This window comes from Eptesicus fuscus, chromosome 22 (genome assembly GCF_027574615.1).
Source record: "Eptesicus fuscus isolate TK198812 chromosome 22, DD_ASM_mEF_20220401, whole genome shotgun sequence".
Taxonomy (NCBI): domain Eukaryota; kingdom Metazoa; phylum Chordata; class Mammalia; order Chiroptera; family Vespertilionidae; genus Eptesicus; species Eptesicus fuscus.
Window position 1 is genome coordinate 9,007,596 of NC_072494.1, and position 25,110 is coordinate 9,032,705.

General features: G+C 38.5%; 2 protein-coding genes and 1 pseudogene across 4 annotated transcripts in view; 2 read left to right on the forward strand and 1 right to left on the reverse strand.

The window, feature by feature from the left end:
• Nucleotides 1-397: 397 nt before the first annotated feature.
• Nucleotides 398-5,912, reverse strand: SIKE1 (suppressor of IKBKE 1). 3 transcript variants are annotated; one of them, XM_054712074.1, is made up of 6 exons: nt 5,686-5,912; nt 5,356-5,461; nt 4,393-4,535; nt 2,881-2,994; nt 1,072-1,281; nt 589-654 (listed from the first exon to the last, which is right to left on the reverse strand). In XM_054712074.1, the coding sequence occupies exons 1-5, from the start codon at nt 5,842-5,844 to the stop codon at nt 1,108-1,110; spliced, it is 696 nt and encodes a 231-aa protein (XP_054568049.1). In that variant the 5' UTR covers nt 5,845-5,912; the 3' UTR covers nt 589-654; nt 1,072-1,107. The 3 variants fall into 3 exon arrangements, with proteins under 3 accessions (XP_008145423.1, XP_054568049.1, XP_028009927.1); XM_008147201.3 differs by lacking the exon at nt 1,072-1,281 and having other exon boundaries at nt 398-654; XM_028154126.2 differs by lacking the exons at nt 589-654; nt 1,072-1,281 and adding an exon at nt 686-1,008.
• Nucleotides 5,913-6,015: 103 nt separating this feature from the next.
• Nucleotides 6,016-25,110, forward strand: part of SYCP1 (synaptonemal complex protein 1) — an 84,063-nt gene continuing 64,968 nt past the window's right edge. Inside the window, exon 1 of the mRNA XM_054712158.1 lies at nt 6,016-6,131. The gene's annotated coding sequence lies outside the window, so the exon portion shown is untranslated. The remainder of the gene's footprint in view (nt 6,132-25,110) is intronic.
• LOC129147991 (bile acid receptor-like) lies at nt 18,363-24,161 on the forward strand (annotated as a pseudogene).

Here is a 25,110-nt window from a genome sequence, read left to right on the forward strand (position 1 = left end):
CTTTCTAGGTCTGTGAAATATGCTGTTGGTATTTTGATGGGGAGTGCATTGAATCTGTAGATTGCTTTGGGTAGTATGGACATTTTAATGATGTTTATTCTACCAATCCAGGAACATGGTATGTTCTTCCATCTGTTTACGTCTTCCTCTATCTCTTTTTTCAGTGTCCTGTAGTTTTCTGCGTATAGGTCTTTTACCTCCTTAGTTAAGTTTATTCCTAGGTATCTTAATTTTTTTGGTGCGATGGTAAATGGGATTGCTTTTTTAGTCTCTCTTTCTGTAAGTTCATTATTGGTGTATAGAAAAGCCATAGATTTCTTGGCGTTAATTTTGTATCCCGCTACATTGCCGAATTCATTTATTAAGTCTATTAGTTTTTTGATGGAATCTTTGGACAGCCAATTTTGACTGCCAATTCTAAACTGCCTTCCGATTCCTTTCATCAACATTATTAAATCAAGTCTGAGGCAAGACACTGAAAGGACAATACTCAAATAGAAAGATAGTAACTTCCTTGATAAACAATCTCCAGCTGTCATTCAGAAGCTGAAGTTATTTGATGGCTTGGGAAGCAGTGTCCATTGAGTTTTCCTTTCTGACCTGAAGCGACTCACTGCTGATGGACAGTAATTCCCGAAGTTCCTTATTTTCAAGCTGGAAAAAAAAAAGGTATATGTTTATTTCAGGTATTTTGACTGTTTAACTGCATTGGAACACATTGTTTCGGGTCAGGAACAGAAAGCATATTATTTTAATTTTTAATGTTTTAAGGAAAGAACTGAGTTTCCTAAAATACTACTTATTTATTCATTGAACAAACATTTACTGAGCAATTTTTATATGCTACATTGTTAGGACTACCAAAAAAAAAAAAAAAAAAGATTCCGCTCCACTAGAGGAATTCTCTGCTTATAATACTCTTCTTGGTTCCCCAAGTTTTGCTACTGTTTCTTCTGTCTTTCAAATTCCTAACACTTTCACTCCGCTCAATCTTCTCTCCTATATGTCCTAAAGGAAAGGGGGAGAAGAAACTAATTAGCCACACAACCAGGAACCACCTGGGTGTCTTACATGTATTATCACCATCTGTAGGGTAGGCACCATTGCCTATATCCATACTCTCTTTGAAATGAGGACAGCGTGGCTCACAAAAGTCCAAAAACTTGTCCAAACTCGGGTACTTGGATGTGGTGTTGCTGAAATCTCCATCCAATGCCATGCTTTTCCACTTGAAGTATTAAGTAAAATTTGTCTCGGGTTTCCTGAGGGCTCTTTCCATAACTAAGGAGAATGTAGACAAGGTTGTTCCATCATTTGAACTAACTCCTAATTCCTACTTGGAACCTTGTCACTCCCTTAGATTTCCCGATAGGGCCATTAGCACTCTTTATCCTTATTCTCTCTGCAGGAAATTCTGGTTTTCAGGCAAGAATCAGAGCCTATGGTCATTAAATCTTCTACCATATAAAGTGCTTCCCTTGTACTTTGTATCTCTCTCCTAGCATTTATATACCATTTCACATCTTACTAGAGGCCTGGTGCCATGCACTGGTGGGGTCCCTCGGCCTGGCCTGCGCCCTCTCGCAATCTGGCCTGGGAGGGACCGTGAGAGGTTGGCTGGCCAGGGAGGGACCTCGGGAGGGCTCCAGGTCGTGTCCGGCCCATCTGGCCCAGTTCCAATAGGCTGAACCCCAGCAGCAGGCTAACCTACCTGTCGGAGCATCTGATCAACCCAATGATCAGACACTTAACACATTAGGCTTTTGTATATATACTAGTAGCCCTGCACACGAATCCATGCCACAGTAGCTCTCTGCCCCTTTCTTGTAGCTCCCCCCAGCCCATAGCTTGCTGCCCTGCCCCCTCCAGTAGCTTTTCGCCGCCCACTGTAGTTTGCTGTCCCACCCTCCTGCAGATCCGTGATCTGGTCGTTACTCGGTTGGTCGTTATGCCTCAAGGTGTAAGGGGATAATTAGCATATTCCTCTCTTATTATATAGGATTATGTAGGATCTTATAAGTACAATAAGTCGTCATTTAAAGTCATCAATAAGTACTGTGACTTTAAGCAAAACAATATATAAAGAAACCAATTTTACCATAGGCTAAATGATATAAACAAGAGTTAAGTTCCTATGGTATCTCATCAATGTTGTAATGAAATGACATTGAACAAAATGAAGTTATTCAAGGACCTGCTGTACCAGTTTCGTTCCTTTTACTAGACTCTGAGCAGGGATCCTAGCTTGCTTTTTCTGTTATTTCTCAAAGGGCTCACGATAGCACCTAGTAATAAGCAGCATTCAAACCATCTAATGTTTTTCCTTAACAATTTTATGGGCATACTAACACCCCAGGCCTTTCTTTGTAGAGTATTTCAATTTTAATCAAAATAATATATGAAAATAGCTTTAAAAAAATCAAGATTACAAGGCTTATAAAGTAAACAGTTATCCCTTGGCTTTGTTCCCCAAAGGCAACCACTTTTAATACTTTTATCTATTTCTTTAGTATTTACTTCTATAATTTTAAATAATATGCCTGTACTGCTATTTCCTTATCATCAACTTTAGACATTAACTATTTGACTTCCTTTAATGGCAGGTGAGGGATTATAATTCACATGTAATCTATCCTTTCCACACTCTCTGCCCTCTGGATATGATAACATCTCCATTTCTAGCCAGTACATAGTTGGCATTTTCATTGCTTGCTGCTGACTACATTTCCTTTTTTGAAAAGGGTATGGAGTTTTAATTTTAAATCAGCAGCAGCACACAGAAAACATCAATACATTGCAGTGACAGGATGGCGATGGCATTCTCCAGACTCTATGAAAACTTCCTGAAATACTGTGAACCTAAAATAGCAACAATCTTACCTCTAATTGGGCTAGTTTTTCCTGAATCTTACAAAATTGGTCATCATCCACCTGAACTGCTTTCCTCATCACTTCTCCCATTTCACAGATTCTGTCGATCTGACTCTCGATTTCCTGTGAAGATAACACAAAAAAGGTGAAAAAGTCATCTTTTTTACAGATAGGAAGCTCATGAGAACATGTCCATTATGATGTTAAAAAGTTAATTTAATCTATGCTACAGAGGTTACACAGCCAATTCACCATATCTGAGTCCTCCGAGGTAAAACCGTAATAAAGTTATCCTGTGGTATTCACAAATAATTTGTTTTCAAAAGATCGATTCTAGTCTAACCACCCACTGAATGTTGGACAGCATCTCTAAGGAGCTTCTTAACTTAAACTTGAATACTTTTATTGGCAAGAAGGTCAACACATTCAAAGGTACCTTATTCCCTCTTTGGACTTAGCTTTTTTTAATTTTTACTGATTTTTGGAGAGAGAGGAAGGGAGAGGGAGAGAGAAACATCAATGTGAGAGCAAAACATTGATCGGTTGCCTCCTGCATACTCCCCACTGGGGAGGAAGCCTGAAACCCTGGCACGTATCCTGGGAATCAAACCAGCAACCTTCTGGTGCATGTGACCTCACCCAACCAACTGAGCCACACCAGCCAGCGCTGGACTTATCTTTTAACAAGTTTTCCACATGAACTAAAATCTGTTTCCTTCAAGGTTCAAATTTTCTCCTCTAGTCTAAAGAAAATAAAATTTATCTTTCTCTTCCATATGAAAGCCATTCACATATTTAAAGCATCGCTGTTCCCTAAGACTTTTCTTAAGTCAGTAAAATGCTTTCAGGGGAATCTAGGATGAAACTTTCCCTAAATTTCACTGCAGCAAATAGTGAGGCACTGATCTATTAATCCATGATTAAGTGATACAGTACATGTGAATGTACAAGGACAACCATAAAGCACTCTACAGACATACGAACAATTACTGGGTCTCCCAAGTTCAATCATAATCAACCAAAGTGTAGAAACGATGCCTTGTATATGTATTTTTAAACCATACTTTTCTCTCCTAATGAGCACGATGTTATGTGGTTCAGTTTAATAAAAGTTTCCTGACTGCCTGCTGTGTACCAGGTACTATGTTACGGATAAAAGATGAATTTATGCTCCTTACAACCAAGGAGCTTACAAGTTAGTAAAATGTACAATCATAACCAATCAGGTATTTACGGAGCCCCTTTGACACTAACTAGCATCATGTTTGGTGGAAGAACTAAGCATTCATTAGCATCTGGAAAGACCTTGGTGAGGGAGAAAGGATCCTTAATCCTATTCAAGTGAAAGAACATGAGAGTCCCTTACCCTTCTTTTTATTCAAATCTTTACAAAGCTACAGCAAAACCAACAGTGAATGTGATAAACACGAAAGGAAAAAAAGCTTACTTTTCTTCAAAAACAGGCACACAAGGTAACACAATTTCAATTCAGTTCATTTAGAATTTATCAAGCTTTCTTACTGCAGAGTGAGTTTGGTGAGCTTTCAGGACTGGTTCAGCATCCACTGCTTTTTTAACAACCATTAATTGTAACATCTGTTTCCGGTATTTGCTCATGATGAGCTCCAAAGCATCCTGGTGTTCCTCCAAGGACACCCACAGTTCTGTCAAAAAATAAAAGAACTTGGCAGTGATGTCCGAGAGAGAGCTTTCAAAGCCAAACTCTTAACAGTTGGAATTTTATGGCACTCCATGAGATATTGTGATTCCAAGTCATTGCCTAAGTCCACAAAACACAACATTTAAGGTCAATGTGAAACATAACTCCAGGCAGAGCCAGCAGAGTTTGGTAGAAACATGGGCTTTGGAATCAGAAGGCATGGGTTTGCGTTCAGTTCTGTGAGTTATTAGCTTACTACTCTTAAGCAAATCATTTAACCTCTCTGAGCCTATTTCTTATCTGGCTCATATACTCAATATGAAAATATAAGAATACAATGGGATGATATATGTGGAAGCCCTCTGTCAACTGACATACAAATAACTATCCATACTTCTATCATCAATAACGCACTTGTCAAACCTAAGAATATACATCCTGAGTATAAGATTCAGCTCTTCCACTTTGTACAAGAACATAAAAAAACTCTTCAATCTTTTTTAAAACTCTTTAATCTTAACTTTAGTACATTTGAATATTTAAACTTTACAGTTGAACCCCTTGAGGATATTAACTCTAATTCACCTCTACTAAGCACTCTTTGATAAGCTGCCTATAAATACAGACAACCTTGAAAAGGGTAATGTAACAAACTTTATTTTACTGGACCAGCACAGGATAATTCTGTTACTAAAAGTACTGATTTGGAAATACATACAACATATGCACTTTAGTAAACGATTGGGCAGTTTTGCAAGAACTTTCGCAATATTATTACTGGGGATGAGAAAATCACAATAACTACACAAAAAGGCCTGACTAACCTCTGTTTTCCTGCTGCAAGTCTCTAATCTGTGTATTCTCTTGGGACAGCAGAATGTGAGGTTTGTATTTGGACATGTCCTTTATATCGGATGCATCCTCTTGATACTGGACAAACAGAGACAGACTAAGCACAGGTGCAACCGAACAGGCAGGTGTCAGGGCTCCAGGGCGGCGTTCTCAGCCCCGATCCCGCAGAAAGCTTCTCACCGCCGCCCCCCAACCCCCTCCGAGACCAGGAATACATTCCAGGCCGAGGTCCCACTTGACCTCGCCCTCCACCCGTCAAGAGCCCAGAACCTGAGGGCACGGAGCCCTCCTCTCTGCCCGACCTGGTCCGGAAGCGCCGTCCCCGCCTCCCGCATAGCGGCCACCCGCCGGTGCAGCGCCGCCGACTGATCCACCAGCGACTCCGCGGCCGCATCGTGCTCCCGCAGCCTCTCCAGCAGCGTCTTGGCGTCGGTCAGGATCTTCTCGATGGTGCAGCTCATAGCGACTGCAGGACCACAGCCCCGGCGCTGCTCACCTAAGCCGGTCGCTCAGGTCCTCCTGAACCTGTCCCAGCGCCACAGACGTCACTTCCGGTACGCTTAAAAGGCAGCGGGGCCGCCGCCACGTGCGCCTGCGCAGTAGCTGCCAAGCCCGTGGGTGACCTGCTTTGCTTTCACCAGAGGCTTCCCTGCAGCCCCGCCCGGCACAGAGCCGGAGGCCTGCCCTTGCCACGCCCTTGGTTTCCTGTTCCCACAGCCCGGTGGGCAAGTTTGGATTTGCGGGGCAGGTGGAGTTTCGTTACTGTTTTGTTTTGTTTTGTTTTGTTAGGGTATGTTTATTACAGCTGGGGACAGTGAAACAAGGAAGGGTTCAGGATAGAAGAAGCAACAGGACAGAGCCTAGGCTGGCGGTTTGGGCTCTAGAAATGGTGTAGGAAAGAAATGGGCGTAGGTGGGGCTGCTTTGGCTCACTGAGAAGTCAGAGGAAAGGGGGCCTTGGAGACAGGGTCAGGGGGTGAGCCCCAGCAGAGCTGCCGCTGCCCACTGCTCCCCTGGTTGTAGGTCTCTGGGCACCATTAGAGTTTAGATGCTCCCCTGAGAGGGAAGAAAGGCCTGGGCGTGCTCCTGGGAGGCAGGGCCCTCTGCCCTACTGGTTTTGATTGATGTGGGTTGTTTTTTTTTTTTTAAATTTAGATTTTTTTAAGTTGTGGTAAAATACACCACCTTAACCATTTTTAAATGTACAGTTCAGTAGTCTGACGTACGTTTATAGTGTATGCAAGCATCACCACCACCCATCTCCAGAACTCATCTTGCAAAATTGAAACTGTACTCATGAAACATTAGCTCCCTAGTCTGCCCTCCTCCCAGCCCCTGGCAACCACTATTCTACTTTCTGTCTCTGAATTTGACTACTTTAGGTACCTCATATAAGTGGAGTCATACAAATTGTATTTGTCATTTTGTGACTGGCTTATTTCACTTGGCATAATGTTCTCCAGGTCCATCCATGCACATCACAATTTCCTTTCTTTTTAAGGCTGAAAATATTTCATCATTATATATATATATGGTGGGGCAAAAGTAGGTTTACATTTGTGGGCTCACAAAACAGTATTCTTGTATTATTACTGTGTTTTCAAACGAACAACTGTAAACCTACTTTTGCCCCTCCCTGTATATCACATTTTATTTGTCCATCGATGGACACGTGGGTTGTCCACCTTCTGGCTGTGTGAATAACGCTGTTATGAATACAGGTCTGCAAAAATCTGTTTGAGTCCCTGCTTTTGAATCTTTTGGATGTATACCCAGAAGTAGAATTATTGGGTCACATGGTAATTCTATTTAAAAATTTTTGAGGAATGACCATAATGTTCTCAACAGTGGATGCATCATTTTACATTTTCACCATCAGTGAATAAGGCTTCCAATTTCTCCACATCTTTGATATTTTCTGTACACTTGCTATGTTCTGGTTTTTTTTTTTTAGTAGCCATCTTAATGGGTGTGAGATTGAGTTATTTTCTGCTTGCCTATTTTTTCCATTTTAACTCAATAAATTGAGGATATATTTAATCAAAATAGCAATGGCTTTTTCACTGTTATAATGGTTTATGAATTTACTTTGTCTAGCTTATATGTCAAACTTTGTTCTTTTTCATTTATTACTTTAGTAAATATTTTTGGAAAGCCGCCTTTGTTTCAGGAACTGTTCAGTGACTGGGAATTCAGCATTATCTTTGCTTCCAAACCTGCTCCTCCTGTTTTAGTAAAGAGCACATTCATACTCCCACTTGCCCAAAAACAGAATCCTGAAAGTCAACCTTTATTCTTACTACTAAGTCTTTACACTTAGTTACCAAAGCAACCCATCTCTTTTATATCTTTAGAAGGTATTTCCTTTTTTGTATTTTCACTGCTAGGGCCATAATTTTTTCTCACCCAGATAAAGCAAGTTTCCAGCTGGTCTTTTTCCTACTTCAAGTCATCTCCTCCTCTAGTAGCTCTACCTCAAGGTTACCACAACCCCTTGCCCTTTCAATGGCAAGTAATTATTTCTATGCCCCACCCCATTAGGACTGAGAATTAGACTGGTCATACTAATTCCCCAATGAACTGACAAACAATTACTTTTACTTGCTTGTGTAAAACCTCCATTTTATTTGAAGTTGGTTTTATCTAGCTGAAGACTCTTCTCTCCCTTCCAATTACTTACCTCCTATTTTGGGTATTCTCCTTTATTCACAGAAGACTTGAGTTGGCTTACAATCTTTTTGATTAATCCATATGTAGCTCTCATCTTGGGTGATATTCATGGCCATGTGAATTCTTCATGTAATGTTCTATTCTTCTTTGGCCTCCTCAGTTCTAGAAACATTTATTTCGGCTATCCATGGCCAAGCCCTTTATCATTCACCAAAAATTGTTCCTCATCAGAAATGTTAAGCTTTAATATCTAATTATTTTATTGCAACCTTTGCTTCAATCTCTCTAGTTCTCGTAACTCTTTCTCCCACTACTTTCTCTTTGACCTCACCCAGCTCTAAGATTTCTGAAAATACTCATATTCCCCCTACTTATCAGACTCTTTTCTTGTAGTTTTATTTTCTTTCCTTTATCAGGCTGGGCTCTTATGATTGGCAATCTGAATCATTGTCTTTCTAGCATCCCTAATTTATTTTCACCTCTCTTTTAAAGCCAGATTCAAGCAGTGAACTCCAACCTCTGACCAACCCCATGATTTTAATAGTGGTTAAAAAGGGATACAGAAACAATGGAAGGCTTTTGTTGTAATGAACAAATCTTGAGTATATTTAAAAGGCTTTATAAAGGAAGGATCCAAACGAGAAAGAGATACAAGAAAGTAGGGAGATTTTTAAAAATTATATTTTTATTTATTTCAGAAAGGGAGAGGGAGAGAGAGAGAGGAGAGAGAGAGAGAGAGAGAGAGAGAGAGAGAGAGAGAGAGAGAGAGAGAGAAACATTAATGATGAGAATCATTGATTGACTGCCTCCAGCATGCTCCCAACTGGGGGCAGAGCCCACGACCAGGGCATATACCCTGACAGAAAATTGAATGACCACCTGGTTCATAGGTTGATGCTCAATCACAAAGCCATGCTGCCCAGGTAGTAGGGGGATTTTTGAAGGAGGAAGAACCAGGAGGAGAAGGGGCATAATAGCTCCTTAATCTTTGCTGAATATTGATTGGGATGATGGGCATAGGGTTAGTACATAGGTGAATATGCTGGACTTGAATAAGAGACATTCCATTCTCCTTAATTAGAAGGAAAGTAAAAAGGATAGGCACAGATATAGATTCTAAGTGGGGAAACATGAAATTGAAGGGAGTTGTAACCTTGAAGCCATCCCAGTGCTTCTGCAGCCCTTCATTAAACCAGTAAGAGAAGCTCAGGCAACTTTAGTGTATGGGTATTACAAAATTACCCAACATCTCTTTTGCTTGTTCTGACTTATTTCTATTCTGACCTAACTTCTTTCTGGCTCCTGTTTCTTGGCTCCCTTTCCTCATATACTTTGGGCCAGGAAGCAATTTTGGGTCTCCCTACCTTCATTTTCAGATGGCCCTATTAGAAATTCTACTCCGGCCTTTCTCAGAGTATATACCTTATCCCAGTGATCCTCTAATGATCCAAATGCCAAATCTGACCTACAGGGCAGTGTTTCCGCCCCACTTACATGAGCTCTAGAGAGGGAGGGACTTGGACATGTTACTGAAAATCTCTCTCTCTGGTACCACGCCCATTGCTGTTGCCATACCACACAGGCAGGATAACAGGCTCACTCCTGAACCTGAGATGCCCTGCTCAGAGGTGTCGGAGGACAGGGGGCAGATGGTGGTCCCAATGGTCCACAACAGAGACGGGTGGAGAGACTCAACTTTCCTGCCCCTAGCACCCCCACAGCTTTCTTCAGTCATTGTCCACACACCTATACTGCACCCTGCTGATGTCAAGCTTTTGATACCACTGGAAAATTTTGTAGCAATCCAAAATGCACATCTTTATAGTAGTAGACACTTAGAATCTATGTTTAGGAAGCATAGATGTACAACATTACATGCTCCATATTACATTTATTAAATAGCCCAGTTGCTCCTTTTTCCTTCTCCAAATCATAAATTTTGAGCTTTCAGACCTATTTTTTCCTGTTGTTGCTAACTAATGGCTTTCTAGCACTCGGCCTTGAAAAACCACAGATCCTCATAATTATGGTGAAAGAAATCTCAGCAAGGTAAGGAAAAATGTTCAGTCTTCTAGAAAGTAAGAAAAGCAGAGATTAGTTTTTATTATGAAACTCTCCTTGTAACTGTTAATTCTAATTAAGGGACACCCTGACTTTAGAAACCGTTGCTGCAACCTATGATTAGAAGGCTGTATTCTGATCTGAAAATTCTTCAAATCTAGAGTTCTCATGTAATGTGTAATAAATCAAATATATATATATATATACAAATATATATATACATACACACACACATATATGTATATATATCAACTTAATATTTCAATTCCATGATATTGAAATTCCAAAAATTAAATAATTGTAGTGAATGTTTCTAAAGCACTTCCCTCTTTGACGCTTCAGTTTCCCCAGCCACAAGTGATTAGATTTATGCTAATTAATACAAAAACAACTATTTACCTCTTTCTCCTAATGCCTTTACTTTCACATTTGTTTTTTAGGCTGAAGAGGATAGATCACTCTAATTTCCAGTGTTTAACTACAGTTTGATAAAAATCCTTAAACGTGGGTATCACGTGAAAAATGATTTTGCTAAAGGTTAATGTTTTCATGTTTTTAGTAAGTATTAGTGCCACTTCTGCATCTTGTCAAAATGATACAAGTTCATTCTGACAGGACTCAGCAGAGCAGCTAACAAAGAATGACTTGATTTAAAAACAAGAAAGTTTAAACACAAGAAAAACCAACTATCCTCTTCCATAGATAATTTAAAAAATATTCATTCTAACTTTGACATTAATAGAGAAGTGCCAAGTAGTCATAAACACTACATTAAAAATGTGAATCATTTCTTACCCTTACAACTAGAGCTTGAACTGATCTGTCAGTGCCCCATTACACAAAACAGACTAATAATGACAAAAAAGAGTCTGCACGAATAATGTGTATTTCTATAATATTATGCCAAACATAATATTAAAGACAAGGGGAGGTATAATGAAAAAAGTCTTAAGAGTACTTAATTCTATATTTTAAAGTGCATGTATACAAAATATCTGACATTACATTACAAAAAAAACAATATTTAAAGTTTCCTTAAACCAACAGGAAAATTTCCACGTGAGGAGTGTCAGTATCATAAATGGTGACTCCCAAATTCTCCCTGATATTATTCAGTTTTTAATTCACACAAAGAAGATTTACCTGGCTATTTAAGCCAGGTGATTCCCCCCCATACTCCCACCCCCCAAATAAGGACCCTTAACAGGTACTCCTGTATTTTTCTCACTTTGGAAAAAAAGTAATATTTTTCTCTGCAGATTTTCACTGGTATTATAGGAAATTATTGGGCGTAGTAATATTTTCCAAATTCTGTCTATAAAAAAACTTTAACTAGAATACTTTAGAAAATTTTCCTGTCCTTGAAATTGAGATTATTATAAGATTTAATTTCCTCATTGGTTATTTTATTAATGTGCTTTTGAAAATGTATAATTTCTGCAAAAGCTGACTAAAGAAATTTTATAAAATCTCTCTCTGGAGCACATGGGCACCTTTCCCCTGTCCTTCCTCCAGGCGTGTTCTCTCTGCCTTTCTTTTCCCTAAGCTCCAAGGACCCTTCTTTTGTTGTAACTTGTTTCCTGAACCCATTTTTTCCACAGCTCACTTCTCCTAACTCTGTGATATTCTAAGTAAATTTTTGCTTGTTATTTGAAAAAAAAAAAAAAAAGGAACCATAAATATTTGGAGCTGTTTCTTCATAAACCAGTGCTAATCAAGAAGATCAAAATATATTAAGTATCTATCTATATATAAAAGCCTAATATGCAAAGTGTCCCCTCGGGAGTTCGACCAATTGGGAGTTCTATCTCTCACTATGACGTGTGCTGACCACCAGGGGGTGGCACAGAATGAAGGAAGGTCCTGGCCAGCAGCTGGCAGCCACTAGGGACCCTACCTGTGCACGAATTTTGTGCACTGGGCCTCTAGTAAATTATAAATAGGAAGAACTAACCCTGTCATAATCTACAGATATCTGTATTATGAAAGGTCTGTGCTACATTGATGTACTAGAAACAACATAAAAATGAAGAGGAAAGTATTTTAGAAACATATCAATTTTGGGTTCAACAAGGCTTTATTGAGTACCTCTTATATGCAAGTCACTTGGTTAAGCACCAGCGAGATAACAATGAACACGATCTCTGCTTAAAGGTATACATGATTAATTTGTTAGGTAAATCTGAATGAAAACAATTATAGTCCAGGGAGATAAAGCATAACAGATGTATACACAAAGTGTCAACTACTAACGCTCAGTTTTCCTCCTAGACAATGAGTATAAATCTTGAATTTAAAAAATTTAAATTCAGCTTGTATTTCAAAAAACAAAATTAAATTTAAAATTCATGTTCTTAAAGATTTAAGAACATGAAGTCCTTTAGTAAGTATTCTGATTTCCCAGAAGCATTCCTTTATTACAGCTTTACTTTTAATATCTGGATAGTTAGTTTCGTTGGTTAGGATAGCAGTCATTCATTCTTCATTCATTTATTTTTACTTATTAATCATCTGTTATGAGGCAGGCCCTGGAATGGGCACTAGGAACACAAATATGAAGAAGATGGCTGCAGACCAAGAGTCTAATGGAATAGTAATGAATAAAATATCATAGATTGAATCACCCTATGAGCCTTTTTCTGCTCCAAACCTACAGATCAACCCCTTTAGCTAGCAAAGTGCAATGATGAACTAGAAAAAAAGCTTCAAGAACATGATCAATTGATGATCAGCCTCTAGCATCATTTATTTTTAATTTTTATTGATTTCAGAGGGAAGGGAGAGGAAGAGAGAGATGGAAGCATCAATAATGAGAATCATTGATCAGCTGCCTCCTGCACACCCCCTACTGGGGATTGGCCTGTAGCCCGGGCATGTGCCCTTGACTGGAATCAACCCGGGACCCTTCTGTCTGCAGGCTGATGCTCTATCCACTGAGCCAAACCAGCTAGGGCAAGAGTGGAGCATTTTTATTTTTTTAATATATTTTATTGATGCCCTAACTGGTTTGGCTCAGTGGATAGAGCGTCGGCTTGCAGACTGAAGGGTCCCAAGTTCAATTCTGGTTAAGGGCATGTACCTTGGTTGTGGGCAAGTCCCCAGCGGGGGGTGTGCAGGAGGCAGCTTATCAATGTTTCTGCCTCTCTATCCCTCTCCCTTCCTCTCTGTAAAATATCAATAAAATAAATTTAAAAAATATTTTATTGATTTTTTACAGAGAGGAAGGGAGAAGGATAGAGAGTTAGAAACATCGATGAGAGAGAAACATCGATCAGCTGCCTCCTGCACACCCCCTAACTGGGGATGTGCCCGCAACCAAGGTACATGCCCTTGATCGAAATTGAACCTGGGACCCTTCAGTCCACAGGCTGACGCTCTATCCAAACCAGTTAGGGCAAGAGTGGAGCATTTTTAAAAAAATAAGTCACATAACACTTTGTAGTATTCTCATTAAATTCCAGTAGAACAATCTTTTAGAATTTAATTTTAAATCTAATTTTGTTTTTCAAAACTAGCTGAAAATTTTGCTTGTGCAATTTTTAAAGTATATCTTAAACTAAGAAATATATTGTGCACTATCTCCCATGCTCCTTTTCTTTTTAAAATATATTTTATTGATTTTTTTATTTATTTTTTTTTACAGAGAGGAAGGGAGAGGGATAGAGAGTTAGAAACATCCATCAGCTGCCTCCTGCATAGCCCCTGCTGAGGATGTGCCCACAACCAAGGTACATGCCCTTGACCGGAATCGAACCTGGGACCCTTCAGTCTGCAGGCCAACGCTCTATCCACCGAACCAAACCGGCTAGGGCCCATGCTCCTTTTCATTTAACTAAAAAATAAGTATGATAGAAAATAACACCTCTATAAGTGGCTTGATTAAAAAGGAATATGATTTTTATAAGTTGTAGACCTATAGACATGCAGCTGCAAACTCTGCTTTTCACATCTCTGGATAAAAAATCTTGTTAAAATAACCACCCTTGTATAAAAGAATTCAGATAACTATGTCAAGAGAAGTGCTTGCTGTAGGTCTTCAGGATTCTTTCATAATAAATGGAAAACAATAACAAAATAACTAGAATACTCCTATAATTAGTTGCAGCAGTTTTTAAAGAGCTGTTACTTTGCCCAGATCCTATTCTTTGTTTAAATTTTGTTTGACAAGCGTTTTATAAATGATTAGAGGAGGTGGTTTCTGTTTCATTAAGTTGATAATGATTAATTACTAAAATGGAATTTACAGTTCAAAACTAGATTAAGAATGAAAAGCCAATTATGTAGAAATGGTCCAGTTGTACTAAATGTGATTTCCTTTTACTGTTAAAAACCTCAAAAATTTAAAACACTTGAGAAAAAGCACACAACCATCTATCTTGTAACTTTATTTCTTACAGTTTTGTTTAGAATGAAAAGCCATGTCTAGTTTAGTTTTCAAATTCAATGAAACAGCTCCAAACCCCAAAATGGAATAGACATTCTTTTTGGTTGCTTAATATGAACTCTAACTGTAGATTTCAGAGTTCTTCATATATTCTGAATACTAGACCATTTATTAGTAACTAGACCTCAATACTAGATATGTGATGTGCAAATATTTTCTCCTATTCTGTAGATTTGCTTTTCATCTTCTTGGTAATGGTCTCTCATGCACAAAAGTGTTTAGTTTGGATGATGCCCAACTTTTCTATATTTTCTTTTGTTACTCATACTTTTGGTGTTATATCTAAGAAACCATTCCCAAATCCAAGATCATGACAGTTTACCCCTACGTTTTTTTCCAATAGTTGTATGATTTTAGCTCCTAATTTAGGTCATTGAGCCATTTTGAGTTCATTTTTTTTATATGATGTGAGGTAGGGATCCAACTTCATGCTTTGCAGGTGGATATCTAGTTGTCCCAGCACTATTTGTTGAAGACACTATTCTTTTCACCAACCGAATGGTATTGGCACACTTGTCAAAAATCAATCAGCCATAGATGTATGGGTTAGAGACTGTATTTTAAATTACTGAAAAACAAAATGGACATTTCCATCTTACCACAAAGATCCTCAAAAATGTGATTCCAGACCAACATGGGTGTGTAAGGATTTTCCAGGTGTTACATGTTCTGGTCTCCTGGATTGGAAGCTACTAGGGTTTGAATCATATCTTTGCATTTATTTGTCATTGACCTCAGACAAATAACAATCTGTTTCTATAGGACTATTGCCAGAAGTTGTTGGTATGTTGCCCAAAACTGTAGTCATGCTTCTGAGCTATGTTCTTTTACTGCAGTAACAACTGGGTGGGGAAGGAGATTCACTGGATGTTTTCTTTATGACAAAGTGTGTTGTAGAAGAAAGGAGTTTGGTATTTACTTTCCCATTATATATGCTGTTCCCCTTACATCTTCTACTTAGTGATGTGGACTCATATCAACTTATGGAGTCAATTGTATGCCTCTCTTTCTAACTTTGTGTTCTGCAAAATCACATTGGTAGCTGGACATTGGCCTTGATGGGAATATATACACTAGGGATATTATCAAATGTTATAAATCGAGTTTATTTTTTCCAGTGACTTGGTTCACTAACTTACCACTGCTTCCTATCTTGCCTTTCTAATCTTTTAAATATTTTTTTATTGATTTCAGAGAGTAAGGGAGAGGGAGAGTTAGAAACATCAATGATGAGAGAATTATTGGCTGCCTCCTGCACGCCCCCTACTGGGGATGGAGCAGCAACCCGGGCATGTGCCCTTGACTGGAATTGAAGTCAGGACCCTTCAGTTCGCAGGCAGACACTATATCTACTGAGCCAAACCGGCTAGGGCTGCCTTACTAATTTTTAAAGAGTTCGTTTAAGTGAAATCTTATTCCAGAAATCTTCACTCACCTCCCCAGGTTAAGTGTACTTCCTCTCTGCTTTCATGGAAGCTGGTGTGTAACTTTATTGCCTTTCAAGGATTTTTTGATGGTCAACTTCTGTATCAGTCAGGATTCAGAGAAGCAAAAGTAGGAATTTTATTTATTTATTTATTTTAAAAAATATATTTTATTGATTTTTTACAGAGAGGAAGAGAGAGGGATAGAGAGAAACATCGATGAGAGAGAAACATCGATCAGCTGCCTCTTGCACACCCCCGACTGGGGATGCACCCGCAACTAAGGTACATGCCCTTGACCGGAATCGAACTCGGGACCCTTGAGTCCGCAGGCCGACGCTCTATCCACTGAGCCAAACCGGTTTCGGCAAAAGTAGGAATTTTAAGAAATTTATTATGAGGAATTCATTGATGTAATTGTGGAGGCTGGCTAAGCAAGACCAAGGTCCATCAGCAGGTGGTTAGGAAGAGCAGTTTCCCAGCAGGCTAAACCCATGGGCATGAGTTGTTTCGAGTCTTCTTTCCCACTCCCTTTCCTCTCTGTATCATTAGTCTCCCCCCACTTCTCTGCTCCCCATTCACAGCAAAGTCAGAAACTGGATGTGTCAGGAAAGGTAGAGATGCATATTGAAGCTGTGCTATGTTATGTGAAAGAGGACTGAGACCAGAACCTAGAGTCAGGTAAAAGAAGAGTCATAAGGGCAGAGGAAGTGGGACTAGGAGAATAGGAGTTTAGTGGTGGGACATGTTTTTTTACTTTACCTCCTTAGAAATGCCTTACAGGGATGAAACTATAAACCTAGTGTTCAACAGACTTTGTTTATTTGACATTTAAAAAAATCATAATGAAGTTATTTATAACTTTTCTGACTTTACTGTGAAGGGAAGCAGAGAAGTGGGATGGTATTTAGATTGAGTTGTTAGGTTGTAGATTTTCCTGCTTTATTTTGTTGTTGTCTTAACTTGAAGTTGTAGACTATGTAAGATGATGGGAATGATCTCAGAGAAGAGGGGAGAGACTAATGATCGCACTCCTCTCTCCCTTGGCCTTCACAAAACTATTGTTCATGGCCGTGGGCTTTTAAAGGAACCTGGTTCCTATTAGATGCCAAAGGAGACAAATTTCAGAAATACTACTATTCGAGTCATCTTCATGGATATAGAAACCTTAGCCATGAACCTCACACATGAGTAATAAAGATTTTTCAATACAATCTCAGAAGTTTGTCATGTATATCTTTGGGTATGATTTAAAACCCATTTGCTTCTATTTTGGTCCTTTTCAAAGGTGAAAACTTATCTTCTAAACAGAGAGGATAAAGCTATAAAATATGCTGGACTCTCTAGTGACCTTTATTTTCTTCTAATAACTTACAATTTCTTAAACTGTGATTTCCTGTTTAAGACTATTCAAAGATGCATTATTTTTGGAGTTCCTTCCTAGGAAATAACAAAAATAGTTTTTCCCATTGGGATAGTCTTAGATTTTGAATAATTTTTCCTCATAATAGCTTATGATTTCTAGACTTTATTATTAAAATTAAAACACTTTCTGAGTAATCAATAAACTATTTTCATTAGTCAAGTATACTCCAAATTAATATTTTAATGTTTAGCATGTCACAGTGCTATGAAAGAAATATTTATAAAAACTTAAAAGAAAAAAAAAGTGCTATGAAAGCTATTCTTTTCCTACTCTTTAATTTCCTACATTAAAAAGTTAATTTTTCTTCTTATTTTATCTAAATTTAGAACACTTGACGTCTTGAAACCATTAGAATAAAGGTTCTGGGAATCAGTTACTAAGTCAAGAACTGTGTTGGATTTTACATACATTAATTAAACTCTCCCAACAACTTTGCTAGGAGAGTTTTTATTCTCTTCTACAAAGGAAGAAACCAAGGTTCAGGGAGATTCAGTCAATGACCCATAAATAAGTATGAGAGCGGTGTGTAAAGCCTCACTCCAAAGTTTGGTACACTTCCAAGAGCCACTGTGAGTTTACTAAGATTTATTAAGTTGTTTGCAAAAAGCTGAGCAATAAGAAATGGGCAGAATTAAATAATTTGGTGTGTAGGAATATGAAAACAATCAGTATTTTCCAGTTAAAATCTAAATATAAACTCATATGTAAATTCTGCTAAATTCTTTATTTTCCCAAACAGTATTTTACTTAGGCTCTACAGCAGCGGTTCTCAACCTGTGGGTCGCGTCCCACAGGTTGAGAACCGCTAGCAGGGTTGCCTAAGACCATCGGAAAACACAGATATTTACATTATGATTCATAACAGTAGCAAAATTACAGTTATGAAGTAGCAACGAAAATAATTTTATGGTTGGGGGGGTCACCACAACATGAGGAACTGTGTTAAAGGGTCGCGGCATTAGAAAGGTTGAGAACCACTGCTTTAGAGGAAACAAAGAAATTTGTATGTGGTTCATTACTGGCAAGAAATAATTTATAATTAATTGTGTTAGAAAATAAGAGCATAAACATAAAAGTTTAAAATTTAAATAGTTGTTTGAAAGGAAATAAAATTATTAGTTTTATTTCTTTTTGTTGGTTAGCTGCAGGAAAATGCAAATGCTGAACTGTGTTTTTTGCGACTCTCAGAGACAGTAGTCCTACACATACAGGGGTTAATGGATTTTACCAAGGGACTCCCAGGTAATCACTTTATCTTTGGAAAAAAAAATAAATTTAACACAATTTTTTTTTCAAGTTCCTTGTTTTAAAGGAAAGGGACAGTTTAGGAAAATAAAAACCTCTATGTTCTCATTAAAACTGCTTCTAAATGCAAAAACATGTTTATTTTTCCTGCTTTAATCGATCAAGTGGGTAAAAGTATAAATATTTAAAAATATTATTCAAACTAGAGGCCCGGTGCACAAATTTGTGCATGGTGGGGGCCGGCTGGCCTGCCCTGATTGGCCCCAATCGGGCTGGGGGAGAGGCCATGGGAGTTTGGTGGGCTGGCCCCACCCCCAGTCAGGGTGGGGGACCAATCGGGGGAAGGGCTGGCTGGGGGGGGAGGGGCCACAGGTGGTTGGCTGGCCGGCCCTGCCCCCTGGTTAAACTCCCAGTCGAGGGAACAATTTGCATATTAGCCTTTTATTATATAGGATTATTTCAAAAACTGCCCTAGCTGATTTGGCTCAGTGGATAAAGCCTCAGCCTTCAGACTGAAGGGTCCTGGATTTGATTCCAGTCAAGGGCACATGCCCAGTTTGTAGGCTCAATCCCTAATGGGGGGCATATGGGAGGCAGCAGTTGGTGGTTCTCTATCATCATTGATGTTTCTATCTCTCTCTCTCTTCCATACTCTCTGAAAATAATAAAAATGTATTTAAAAAATTATTTCAAAAACTTAGACGAAAAATGTGATTGGTTGTATGTTTTTTCTTTTTGGAAATAAATTGTTTTTGTTTTTTATATAAAATATGGAATATAAAATTTGCTATGCAATATAAATAAATCAAGACACTGTTGCCTAAAACTTATTTAAAAAATATTTTTATTGATTTCAGAGAGGAAGGGAGAGGAAGAGAGAGAGAGAAACATCAATGATGAGAATCATTGATCAGCTGCCTCCTACACAATAGGGATCAAACTGTGACTTCCTGGTTCATAGGCTACTGCTCAACCATTGAGCCACTCTAGCCAGGCAATCTATTTACATATACAGATAAATCACTGTAAAAATAAATTCTTCAAGGCTAAAGTATGTTTAATTTGCTCTTGCTATAGGAAAGTGTTACTTAATTCTGATAAAAGTGCCCCAAAATATTGCCATGTGGAATCAAGAATTTGATTCAGTCCGGCTGGTGTAGCTCAATGGTTGAGTGTTGACCTATGAACCTGAAGGTCATGGTTCAATTACCGGTCAGGGCACATGCCCAGGTTGCAGGCTCCATCCTCAATAGAGGGTGTGCAGGAGGCAGCCGATCCATGATTCTCATCATTGATGTTTCTCTCTCCCTCTCCCCTTCTCTCTGAAATCAATAAAAATATATGTTAAAAAAAGAATTTGATTCAGATTTAAAGTCATATCATGATTATTCTAAGGAAACATTTAAGATTTATATAATTAACTAAACAAATAATATAAAATGTTAAATCCTATACCTGAAAAGTTATCTTTTCATTATCTATTTAAGACAATTATGTGATCTTTTCTTAAAGGATTTAAAAATTTGACCAATGAGGATCAGATTGCATTACAGAAGGGATCAAAAACTGAAGTGATGTTCCTTCATGCAGCCCCACTTTACAAAGACTTGTCTTTCATCAGCTGCTGAAAGTAAAAAAGGCCAACTCAATCTTAATAGTTACTATTAAATTTAGACACAAATTTATAACATTAAGCTTTTTTTCTTATTATATTTTAATTTTACTAGTTAGTGTAGGAAGTACTTCATAATAGTTGTTTTTTTAAAAAATATATATTTTATTGATGTTTTACAGAGAGGAAGAGAGAGGGATAGAGAGTTAGAAACATCGATGAGAAACATCGATCAGCTGCCTCCTGCATGCCCCCTACTGGGGATGTGCCCGCAACCAAGGCACATGCCCTTGACCTGGAATCGAACCTGGGACCCTTGAGTCCGCAGGCCGACGCTCTATCCACTGAGCCAGACCGGCCAGGGCCATAATAGTTGTTTATAGTTTTCTAATTTATTGGTCTGACTTTTGCTTTTCTTTTAAAGAAAGCCATTCTTTATTATATGGCATCATGGAAAAAATATTTTTGGAGGGTCTTCTATATAATATTTCTATAAAATATGAACTATCTAGCTTTATGTTTCAGTAATAAAAATGATAGAGCTACCTTTCATTGAGAATGTTTCCTTATGTAACAGAGTTTAGAGATTGAATTTACTATCTGTATATTTTTTAAAATCAGAATTTATATTTTTCTCTTTTACTAGGTACTGTGAGATTATCAAATCATCCAGATCATTCACTGAATTGTCACAATCATACCGGTGTTGGAAGTGTTATTTATTCTATGGAAACATTTTGCAACAAAGCCTGTTCTTCCACTATGCTGACTGGTAAAATATAACATACAATACAGAATATTAGATGGAAAAGCATTGGCCAGGTAGAATGTTTCATTTTCTTATACTTATTTTTTTTCTTTTTTTAAATGATTTTTTACAGAGAGGAAGGGAGAGGGATAGAGAGCCAGAAACATCAATGATAGAGAAACATTGATCAGCTGCCTCCTGCACACCTCCTACTGGGGATGTGCCCGCAACCAAGGTACATGCCCTTGACTGGAATCGAACCTGGGACCCTTCAGTCCACAGGCCGACGCTCTATCCACTGAGCCAAACAGGTTAGGGCCTTATTTTTTTTCTTAGAGAAAAAAATTATAATGGTCATATCTGCGACTCTGCACTAAGTTCTGATGAAACTACATTTGATATTATTTTTAGGTATTGCTGAAGAATTTACTGGCACACTGTTTTACTTCTACAGAAGAATGAATGAGCTTAATATTATTAATACTGAATAAGCTCTGCTCGCAGCAACAACTGTATTTTTTTCAGGTAAAAACTATCCAGCAGTAGAAATGTGGATTAAGTTTGGCAATGAAATCATGGTTTGTGGTTTTTATATTAATCACTGATGCCAAAAGTACCCATTTTGATTCAAAATTGCCTTCTCCATAAGAGCATTCCCTTAAACATGCTGTAATTTCTTGCCTCTTAAAAAATACCTTCTTGACCTCACATCTCCTTTTCAGCTAGTCTCTCATTTCTCTGTTCTACATTATAGGAAAAAAATGTTTTTAGAGTTGTCTACACTCCCACTTCCATGTTTCTCTTCTCATTTACTCCCGAACCCAATACAGTCAGATTTTATCCTCTCCTGTGCATTCCCCCATAACTTATGAAGATCTTCTGTGATTTGGCATTGCTAATGCTACTGGTCAATTCTTAATCTTCATCTTACTTGACTAATCAGTTAGATTTGACAGAGCAGATAACTCCCTCTTGCTTTTTTTTTTTAAATATATTTTTATTGATTTCAGAGAGGAAGGGAGAGGGAGAGAGAGAAGCATCAATGATGAAAGAGGATCATTGATTTGCTGCCTCCTGCACACCTCACATAGGACCGAGTCTACTACTGAGCATGTGCCCTGACTGGGAACTGAACTGTGTCCTCCAGGTTCATATGTTGAAACCCAATCACTGAGCCACGCTGGCTGGGCCTATCTTTTTCTTAAACCTATATTAAATATGCAACAAATCCTGTTGGCTCTAGCCTCAAAATATATCCAGAACTCTTACTCTGTCCCTGCTACCCTAATCAAAATACTGTCCTATCTCGCTTTCCTGCGTCTGCCCTTGCCTCCCTAGCTTCTATGCTCTATACAGTAGCCAGAGTGATTCTTTGCAAACAAGCCAAGTCATGCCATTCCTCTGCTCATAGAGCTTTAATGGCTTTCTATTTTACACAGATTAAAGCCAACGTTCTTTCTATCATTGCTTATCACTATTCCTTTTGCTTTTCAAAAATTTTTTTAACTAGAGGCCTGGTGCACTGGATTTGTGCACTGGTGGGGTCCCTCAGCCTGGTCTGCACCCTCTTGCAATCCGGGATCCCTCGGGGGATGTAGTAGTGTGTGAAGTGGCAGGTGGCTGGGGAGGAGGCTGAGCTGGGCGCTGTGCTGCTCCTGCTCATCCTGGCCCCGCTGCACCTGCCGCTGCAGCCGCCACCACTGCTGCTGCCCGCTAGCACATCATGCAGCAGCGGAGGCGCTCCCACTGTGGGAGCTCACTGACCACCAGGAAGCAGCTCCTGCATTGAGCATCTGCCCCCTGGTGGTCAGTGCGTGTCATCATAGCGACTGGTCAAATGGTTGTTTGGTTGGTCGGTTGCTTAGGCTTTTATATATATAGATTCTCACCTGAGGATATGTTTTTCACTGATGAGAGAAACATCGATTTGAGAAACAGTGATTGGTTGCCTCTCATAAGTGCCCCAACCCAGGATCAAACCCGAAACCTGGGTATGTGCTCTGACCAGGAATGGAATGTGCCACCTTTCGGTGTACAGGACAACATTCCAACCAACTGAGCCACACTGGCCAGGGCTATCCCATTAGTTTTTGATGGATATGTTCCTTGAAATTTTGAAGTAGGTTTCTGTCACGGGTTCTATACTTGATAAATCTTGGAAAGCTCTTTTCCTAGATAGTTACATGGCTCCCTCCTTTTCCTATCTTGGATCTTCGCTAAATGTCTTTTACTTATGTTTACCCTTTTAAAAATAGCTACTTTCCCTCCACTCTATATTCTTATCCTCTTTACTTTTATTTTTTCTATAACACCTATTACTGTAACTTGTTTATTTTAAAAAATGTGTACATGTCTCTTTCCTCTCCTACTCCTCCCAGACCCAGACCCAGAATATAAGCTCAATGAGGGGCAGAACATTTTGTCTTGTTTGCTGCTGTATCTCTAACACAATGACTGGATGAATGAGTGCTGCTGCCTAACCATTCACAATACTCTTCATAGAGTATTATGAAGATCAAGTAAGACATTGCATAGATGCAATTTACTTAGCATAATATTTGGCATATGTTAAGGATTCTGTAAATATTTTCAATTTAAAAAATAATTTGTGCCCTGGCCGATTTGGCACAGTGGATAGAGCGTCGGCCTGCAGACTGAAGAGTCCCAGGTTTGATTCCGACCAAGGGCACATGCCTGGGTTGTGGGCTGGGTCCCCAGTGGGGGGCGTGCGGGAGGCAGCCCATCAGTGATTCTCTCTCATCATTGATGTTTCTATCTCTCTGTCCTCCCTTCCTCTCTGAAATCAATAAAAATATATTTTAAAAATTTAAAAAAATTGTTTTAAATTCATTATCTGCTACCATTTTCTAGTATTCATTAAGATAAATGACAATTTTTGCAGATCGTCCATGCCTTAAAAATAAGCTACATGTGGAAAATTTACAAGAACCAATTTTACAAATTTTTACAAATATTCCAAAGTTTATCATCCAGAAGACCTACAGCATTTTGCTCGGCTCATAGGGAGGCTCACGGAACTAAGGACACTCAATCACAGCCATTCAGAAATACTTAGCATTTGGATAACAAAGGACCCCAAATTGGCTAGTTTACTCTCTGAGAAATGGAATCTGAATTCACATTGCTGAAACTTTAAAATGTGGTGTACCTTAAAATTCCTAAATCTAGGTTACCGTATCATTTTAGGATGACTGATTTGAAAAACATGAGTGGCATTACTATATTACCAATATATCACCATAAAATGGACATCACCGGGACTCATTATATTTTGTTGAATATAGGGCACCACTAGAGGGACACCTGGTATTCTTTTCAATATTGGATTCAAAAGAAGCAACCGTTATTGTTACTGTATGTTTCCTTCAAGAGGGAATAATGCTAAGTATAGTTATTACCTGAAGAAACTACTTTTTCATTTAGTTTAAAATTGAATGAAAAATATGTAGATTTCTTATAGACATGAAAAAAGCTATCTAGGAGAAACTATGTAATCAGAATAAAGGCAGTTTGTGAACCACATTAATTAATATGTGATTGATGGATAAGGAACTAACATTTAAACCTATTCCTGTTACAGTATTTTATAATTAAAGAGGAAAAGAGCTTTATTCAACTTTCTCCTTTTCTTAATGTCTTTAAAAAAGAGATTTTTTATAAGCCCAAATTTAAAAATTTGTGATGGCAAGATACTGAAAAAAAAATAGTGACAAATCACTAAAACATTTTAACATATATTGGGAAGTTTAGCACAATTTACTGCTCATTCTGGTAGACAATATTTTTACATTTGTTTTGTCAATACCTTTTGTAGAAAAAAATGAAGCTCTTAAAATCTTTCCACAAATATTTTCATTCTTGTGAGGATGGTTATACATTACAAATAAATTTCAGCCCTAGCCGGTTTGGCCCAGTGGATAGAGCATTGGCCTGAGGGCTGAAGGGTCCCGGATTTGATTCCGGTCAAGGGCACATGCCTGGGTTTCGGGTTCGATCCCTAGTGTGGGGCGTGCAGGAGGCTGCCGATCAATGATTCTCATCATTGATGTTTCTCTCTCTCCCTCTCCCTTCCTCTCT